This window comes from Purpureocillium takamizusanense, chromosome 13, assembly GCF_022605165.1.
Source record: "Purpureocillium takamizusanense chromosome 13, complete sequence".
Lineage (NCBI taxonomy): Eukaryota > Fungi > Ascomycota > Sordariomycetes > Hypocreales > Ophiocordycipitaceae > Purpureocillium > Purpureocillium takamizusanense.
In genome coordinates this window covers 203,745-211,799 of record NC_063080.1, presented here as the reverse complement: position 1 = coordinate 211,799, position 8,055 = coordinate 203,745, and the positions used below count along the sequence as shown (strand labels likewise).

General features: G+C 59.7%; 3 protein-coding genes across 3 annotated transcripts; all 3 read right to left on the bottom strand.

Annotated features, from left to right (window-relative positions):
- Positions 1–2,653: 2,653 nt before the first annotated feature.
- On the bottom strand, positions 2,654–2,959 carry JDV02_010585 (uncharacterized protein; the record flags this gene model as incomplete). The annotated part of the gene is made up of 1 exon (XM_047992333.1): positions 2,654–2,959. One exon carries the CDS (start codon positions 2,957–2,959, stop codon positions 2,654–2,656), a length of 306 nt encoding a protein of 101 aa, XP_047848347.1.
- Positions 2,960–3,799: 840 nt separating this feature from the next.
- On the bottom strand, positions 3,800–5,616 carry JDV02_010584 (uncharacterized protein; the record flags this gene model as incomplete). The annotated part of the gene is made up of 2 exons (XM_047992332.1): positions 5,149–5,616; positions 3,800–5,066 (listed from the first exon to the last, which is right to left on the bottom strand). Exons 1-2 carry the CDS (start codon positions 5,394–5,396, stop codon positions 3,800–3,802), a joined length of 1,515 nt encoding a protein of 504 aa, XP_047848346.1. The 5' UTR covers positions 5,397–5,616.
- A 4-nt stretch (positions 5,617–5,620) lies between these two features.
- On the bottom strand, positions 5,621–7,792 carry GPI17 (GPI transamidase component). Its single transcript, XM_047992331.1, has 2 exons — positions 7,327–7,792; positions 5,621–7,279 (listed from the first exon to the last, which is right to left on the bottom strand). Exons 1-2 carry the CDS (start codon positions 7,540–7,542, stop codon positions 5,885–5,887), a joined length of 1,611 nt encoding a protein of 536 aa, XP_047848345.1. The 5' UTR covers positions 7,543–7,792; the 3' UTR covers positions 5,621–5,884.
- Positions 7,793–8,055: the final 263 nt, after the last annotated feature.

Sequence of the window (8,055 nt, the reverse complement as noted above, 5' to 3'; positions counted from 1 at the left end):
GCGCTTGCCACGTTGCCCATGCTAATATTAGAGGCTATGATGGGTAGATCCTCAACAAGTGCCTCCTGGCACTCGTGGTAGTATAGACCGATCTGTTGCAGCGCATTGTATCGTGGGCAAAGCGCGTACCATACGTTAGATCCCATGGCCATGTCGTGTGCCCATTGGTGCATGTCCGAGCCGCACTTGCAAGATAGCACAAGATCAGTATCGCGACTCATTGCCGCCAGGTACTGCTGAGCTACTTGGCCACCGTTGACGATAGAGGCAAATAGTAGAAGATTCATAGCTTCGTGTGCCGTAATATCGGATTGATAATCCGTTAAATCATTATACTTAAACAGGTTGGAAGCTGCCATTCTCACAAGCCGGCAGCTGGTGTATCCAACCATGGTGGCGCCAAATGTTTCAGGACGTTCTTCAGGGACTGTGCCAGCCACTGTTGACAAGTAAGATGGAAGCATTGAGCCATCGAGCATCCGTAAGTTGACCAGCTCAAGAGGATCCGGAAGTGCCATGATAAGCGCAGCTCGAGTTGTAGGCGGGCCGCTCTCGTGTAGTGACACACGCCATGGAACAGTGTCGCGCGCAAGTAGAGCCCTATAGTGTATCACGCTTGTCGCCGTCCAAGTTGCGGCCCGAGCTCCAGGCGAGGAGGTTATGAAGCTTGAGCTCATGCCCTTAAGTGCGAGCTGCAGGTGATCATACGCCGACCCAAGGCCACCACCGTCCAAGACGTCAATGTAGTCTGCATAGGTCGTAGCACATTGTACTGCGGCTGCTGCAAGTAAAGCACCACTTTCCATGCTTGATAGCACGGAAAAAGTGTACCAGGTATGCCAATGACCCAGCACCAAGGGGCGTAGTCCCATATCTCGCCCTGTTAGCTCTCGCCATGCAGCCACGGTGTGTTTCGTTGCCACGTCTTTGTCAATGCTTTTTGAGGGCCGCCGCAAGCGTGGTACTAGCTCGGAAGATGCCGAGTGCATGTCGTGAATGACTTGTTTGAACGCAGGACTGAGTTCAACACTTTGAACCATGATGTCGACCCACTTGACGCAGTGTTCCAAACATATTCGACTAGGCAATTCTTCCTCCAGGATCAAGTCTTTGAGGTTATAAGCTGTCCAAGTCGTGGGTGCCTCGGTTTTCCCTAGAGCGCCTTGGTCTTTCGATAAAGCGCTTCGTCGTGCGGCCCATGCCGGTACTTGTAAATCTTCCGGGGATTCTTCTGTCATCACGCCGAGACTTAGAAGGTCTGCGGCGCTGCCCTGAGGATCGTCAACCACGGCGTCATATGCCCAAAGCTTCTCCCATAGTGCTACCAGCTCCATAGCTGCTGTTTTGTCGAACTTGATGCATAGTTTGCATGCTTCGCAATCCGGGATCGCTTTTGGAGTAAATAGCTCGTTGCAGTTCACATGGTACTGATCCCTGTTTCGGATATTCTGTTGCCAGAGTTGCCTTGACATATTTGTGCTAGCCATGATTGCTTACAGTCGCCACGGCAGTAAAACAAACCTTTAGCGTTTGGCCAAGGTGTTGATCAGTGTTGTATGCACTCTGGTATAGATTCAACTATCACCACCATAGAATCATGGGTATGGTCAAATCGCGTCTGTGTGCGTAGGAAGTGATGAAGATTGGAAGTGCCTAAATTATAGCTAAACGAGTCGCGCTTGCAATAGGATGTAAGCATTATATACGCGGTATATGTCTATTGTTATATCGCCTAGACTCGCCCCGAGACCACCTTTCTCACTAGGGCAAGCCTGCACCCTCGTTTATCGAGCCGGCTGACGTGAGTTGAAGGGCGGCAGGTCAGGTGCAGAATGGTGGCCAGTTCCATGGTAGCACAATGCCTACCTCGCGGCTCAATCCGGGACGGAACGCCGGCCACACGCGCTTTAGCATCTGAATCACAGTATAGCAGCCCATACACATCCTTCGATCAAGTACAGGAGCAGGCACCCGCCGCCGGCCAGCTAACGCGCGCTTCACCAGCTTGCCCTACGACACTGCCTACCCAGTGCCAGTCAGTCGGAGGGATCGCCGCGTGACCCGCTGACACCAGCTACAGTACGAAGGCAGTTATATGGGCCTAGGTGAGGGTCTGACGCACGCTGACCTGCGTCCGTATAATACTGTACCGCGTGGTGAGCCAGGAGACCGCTAGGATCGTGGGCCATTTTGGCAAGGACCTACTAGGTACCTGGTGTGATGTGATGGTAACGATGCGCGCGCAAAATGGCCATTGCGGTGATCGGGGCATCAGCTCAACTACCAGCTGATCATGTGCACAACATGAACGATGTGATCCCAGACCCGTGCACGCTGGTGCCAACAACTTGAGATCTGCGCTCAAGGTGCCCAACATTCGAAATGTTACTCAACTCTTTGCTCAACTATCCAGTATCGCGCAGAGAAATACAGTACACCATGTCAAGCTCCTTGCGAGCTTTCGACACCTATTGACCAATGCACGGCTCAACGTCCAACTCCCCTAGAACCAACCAACGCCCCAGCGTCGAAACATTGAAGAATTGATGTCACTCTTCCTCAAGACTTAGTCACTCGCCGGCTTCCTTGCGTGGGCTCCCAGTGCTGATTTGTCTCAGCTTACAAAGTCCGTCCAGGGCTATGCTGCCGCCTCTCAGACATCAAGAGCCAACGCCGCTGGTACGTAATATATGTTGCTCCATTGTCTCATGTTGCTGCCTCCGAACCCCCCGTTGGACGACGTCCCCCCGTCCCTTCCTTTGCCGGGGCCTCCTGGGCGGATGGGCGAGGCATCCCACACCGCACCGGTCGCGGCAGTCTGGTCTGGTGCCTGCCTCATCGCCGGCCGCCATTTGATGATGTGTTGTTGCGAACATGACGCCGGAGATCCCGAGGGGGACAACATTACGTGTGTCGAGCCTCCATCAAGGTTCGTCACACCTCCAATGACATTTCCCATACGCCGCGACACGCAGACGTTTCGAAAAGCAAGGTGTCGTCGCTGGCCTGAGACGACAAAGAAAGTCCGGCTCTGCACTGTGCTGCTCGACAACGCCACCAGACCAGACGGACTGAATGCATGTCGGAACGGAACGACCCGTGTCTGGTGTACATGAATTAGTCTAAGCAGCCGCCCGAGACCCAACCGTTTGCCCCGTTCCGCCTTCGTACGTGTAGCCCGCCATTGATTGATTGATCTTACGAAACAAGGCGCGTTCGCCTAAGCCACGCGCGAGCTATAGAACGCAGCTGCGTCATATATCGGCAGCGACAGCAATAGCCGTAGTGACAACAACAACAACAACAACAACAACAACAACAACAACAACAACAACAACAACAACAACGATAAAGCAATACCAGCAGAGCCCTTCCACATTATGGAACAGCACAGTCACGACGACTTCGCACGGGTTCCAGTCCGCCGGCTCAGCAACCTGCCCCAACACCAGCCCCGAGTGCCAACACTCAAGCTGCCCTCTGAAATAGCACGCTCGGCAATCCACTAACCGACAGAGGAATGCAATCATCGCAAGCAGAACCTGACATGCATTGGCATCAAGTGTCCTATCGCTACGAGTGGCAGAAGCACTGTCTCGTGATAGACGTCGTCGACGCCGCATCTCTCGATCCTGGCGATGCCCAACGTGCCGTGCCGTAACGTCGACACTCGGAGGAATCAAGCCTCGCACCGCCCAAGGTCGCCGTCCTCGTCTCGACGCTTTTCGGTTCAATCGCTATCCCCGGCGCAAGAAGGAGAGAATAATACACTTAGTCATATCGCATAAGTCATGCCGGCTCATGCGCCCTCCTCACCCTCCGCAAGCCCCCTCAGCAGCCTCCCCGCAAACTCCCCAACCACCTCCTCCATCTCCGGCAGCGCCCCCTCCTCCGCCCAGAAATGTCCCGCGTCGCGCACCTCGTGCGCCCTGAACAACGAAGAGGCGCTCCCGCCTCCCTCGTCGCCTTTCCGCCCATCACCACCCGTCAAGCGCGCGACCCACGACCGCAGCCTGCTCACGGGGACGAACACGTCCTTGTCCCCGTATACAGCCAGTGTTGGGCAGGCCATGAGCTTACCCTCCGCCAAGTCCCGCCCTTGTCCGGGGGCGGCGGCGGCGGGGCCATCGTCGTTTCCCTCGCCCGCAGCACCTCGACCGTGCCCCCAATGGCCGTGGTGGTGTCGTGTCGTCAGCGACGAGGGTAGCAGGTTCATTGTCGCGAGGTGCGTCACCAGTCCCTGGAGCGGCGAGACGAGCACGTACGACGCTCGAGGGACCACCAGGCCTTCCACCAGTGGCAGCGTTGCCTCTGCCTGCGGTTCTGGATCTGCAGCTTCCGCTTTCAGGTTTGTGTGCTTGTCCCGCGGCGTCTCCCCCGCGCTCCCCGGTCGTGCTCCCTTGTGCCCATGTCTCCTTGTCTTGGCCAGTAGCTCACCCACTCCACGCTTGAGCCTCTCCTCCGCATCGTCGAGTGAGAAGCTCCTCCGCCCGCCGCCGCTGCTGTCGTGGCTCCGTCGCGGGCTCCCAGGGCCTTCGTCCCCGCCGATGCGCACCCCTCCGCGACGCCTGGAAGGACTTGTCGGACTGAGCTGCTGCTGCTGCTGATGGCGCAGTCGGGCTAGCGCCGCCGCGCGCGCCGCCGCGCGCACACCGCCTAGGATGTCGTTCTGCTGCCCGGCGAGATGCTCTGCCCGGAGACGAATGTGCGCGGCGGGCGACTCGGCGTGCGGGCGTTTAAAGGGTGCCATCAGGGCGGACAAGGGCAGCAGCTGTGTGGTGATCATGGCGCCGTACGAATATCCTCCCATGAGCAGCACAGGAGGTGCGCGCGCGCTGCTTGTCCCGCCATGCCCGTGTTGGCGGACCTCATCCGCTTCGCCCACGACCGTGATGCGCGGCTTGTCGTCATCATCCCCTTCTCTGCTGGTGATCCCCGCGTGGTGGCTGGACCGGAACGGATCGAGATAGTGAACGTAGTGTACCAGGAAGCCCACGACGCTGGCGTAGTCGTCACGCTCGGGCTTGGCCGTCCACGACGTCCTGCCCGCCGAATTCCCAGCACCTCTGCGCCTCGTCAGCTTTGCTCTTCGAGCAGGCCAGCTGACTGCGCATTTTCGATGATTGGTTTTGAAAAGTCTGAACGCACCGAAAGTTAAACGTCGTCACGAGGTACCCCTCCCGCAGCAGCCTCCCCGCCAGCGTCTCTACCATGCCGTCGTCGTAGCTGCCGCCCAGAGGCGCGTAGGGATGCGCGAGTAGGGCGGCGTGCCGCTTCCAGGGCGCGGCGCGTGGGTTCCCCGCGGCGAGCGACGCCGGGTGGTAGACGCGGCAGTCGAGCGGCGTGCCGTCGTGCAGGCTCGGGATGGTGAGACTGAGGGCCGGCTCGGGCGGCATGGCGGGAGCAAAGTGCGTCGTCGCCTGCCCTCGAGGCGGTCGCGAGTTTGGTCGTGGACGCGGGCGCGAGGGCGCTGGCTGGCGGGAGGCTCCCGCAGATTGTGGGGACCGCTCTTCAGCACGGAGGGCGATTCATCGTCGCATGGGATATTGCGATGTTGGCGTGCGGCGTCGCGATGGTGTTGTGGCGTCAAACGCGACGGGGGGCAAGATGCAATGGGAGCGTTGAATTCCACTGGCATGCGAGCGTGCCTGGCTGGTGTACTTAATAGAGTTGGGCTACGTCACCGCGGTACCTGAATCCATCCACGCAGACGCACCAACACTCTCACGTCACCACCACGTGCACCGCCCGAGCAGGCAAATGCCGAGTTGTCTCATAAGCGCCGATGAATCAAACGCCACCCGTGCAGCCGTTGCCTACGGAATCATCATCATGCATGCAGTACCGGGTCTATTCATTACATCAACGCCAACGCGCCAAATCCTCACTGTGCCTTCTTATCCCGCGCCTCGGCCGCTTTTTGCTTTCGTCTCCGGACCCAGTTCTTGAGCTCATTGACCAGCCCCAGCACCAGCGGGACTCCCACGGGCCCCAGCAGCGGCAGGTAGACGGCAATCTTGTGCTCGTCGGGGAAATACAGCTGCCCGACCATGCTCTTCTCGAAGAAGGCGCGCTCCGCCTCTTCCTCGGCGATGCGCGCGTGCAGTAGGCCCTCCGGCCCGCCCAGACTGGAGCAGGCGCGCTCCAGGTGGTGCATGCTCTTGGAAACGCCATCCGCGACGCTGCGCGGGATGGCAATGGACGGCAGGGCGCGCGCAAGGCGGGCCAGGGAGCCCAGCGACGAGGCGGCCCGCAGTAGCAGATCCGTGGAGCGGATGCGCGCAAGCGTCGACAGTCTCAGCGGCAGGGACCCTGACCGCGGCGTCCCCAGCAGAGACAGCAGGTGGCCGCCAAAGGTCAGCATGGGCTGCCTCAAAGTCTCGGCCGAGACGTGAGTGGCCGTAGGCGGCAAAGATAATAGATAGACGGTGCCCCATTGGGGAATCATCCACGACTGTGATGTCTCGGCGCCCGAGTCGATGCCAATGGTTTGATTGCCGACAAACACGACAAAGTTGACGGTCGGCGCGTCCCCAATCGACGGTGACAGCGGCCATTCGGCGGCATTGATGAAGGAGGCGAGATGCTCCTTGCCGAGGACCTGCGACTGAACGCCGGGCGTGGCGTACAGCTGAACCTGGGTGTCGATGGTGAAGTTGTGGATGGGCCGCAGCACATCGAGCATGGGCCGCAAGTAGTCGTCGAGCGCGCGATCCACGTCCCACGAGTTCGGTACGGCGCCATCAGTGAAAAGAGAGAAGGTGAGGTGGTAAGTCGGAGCGTAGCGGAGGGACTTGGTTGTGCGCTTGGCCAGCGCGTCGGCATCCTCTGGGCTGAGGGCATGGCGGCGGCCCCCCGAGGACATGGCTGAGGCGGAAAGGAGGTACGATATGATGGACTTTTCCTCATCAAACGTCTTTTGCAACTGGTCGGCAATGTAAGAGGCCAAGGTAGACGAGGCTGCGTTGACCGAGGGCACCTCCTTCGGCACGTACGTCATATCGAGGACGGGCGCTTGGGGGTTGAGAGTGGCCGACGTAGCCTCGCCCGGGGCAAGGTGGATTGTCAGGGCAGGTTCGTCTACGCTGGCGCCCTTGATGGGAGCCTTGTCAGCGTCGCCATCGCGTCTCGGGTCGAGCTGAAGCCGCAGGTGGTGGCCGGGGAAGTCGTTGAGGTCGTCGATAGCATGCTGCGTCAACTGGACCAGGTGCTGGGCATCCTTTTCCGGGAGCGCATCGGCGCGAACGGATATGCGGAGAGGGAAGACTGGGCGGCAGGCCTGGGCGGGTCAGCCTAGACATCGTACATGAGCATCGAGATGTGTACCTTTCCATCAGCCCACTGCAGCATGCGGTCGAGGGGGAGATCCGCGCGGTAGATGGTGGTCGTCTTCCACCAAATAGGCAGGCCGAGGACGAGCACGATGAGCCAGAACGAGAGTACAATGTAGGACCGGCGGCGCGTCTCAGAGGGTTTTTCGGGAGGCGGCTGCTTGGGCGGAGCAGCAGACGCGGCCGCGCCGGCGGGCGAGTCTGAAGCCATCGTGGCCTCGGCCGGGAGGGGCCTCGGAGAGGAGACGGGACGATGCCTTGAGGGCAATGCGACGCGCCGAGGGTTGTCAGTCGTCAGCGAGAGGCACACGGGTGTGAAAGCCCCTTGTCGAGTCACGGGCGGGGCGCATCGGCTCAAGAGCGAGGGTTTGGCTCTCTTGGGTGGATCGAGCAGCGTGGCCTCCAGACCTAGACACAGGCCAGCTGGAGCTTGGAGCTTGGAGCGGCATCGCGAAGTCACGTGTACGATCGGTGTGGTGCTCGGTGAGCGCCGCCACAGTTCAGGGGGAGGTGAACGGGTAGGGCCAGAGGGCCGGTGAGCGGCCTCAATTGGATTGGTCCTGGGCTGCGAGACACTGGGTCCATTGGCCTATTCAGGGCGGCGCTGATTCAGCGGATCAGTGGACCTGGAGACAGCGAACTTCAGCGCCCGTGCTTGACGCCCGGAGCGGCAAATGGCCCGAGGCGCCGACGGACCGGCGCACGGAAGCGCCGATTCGCTGTG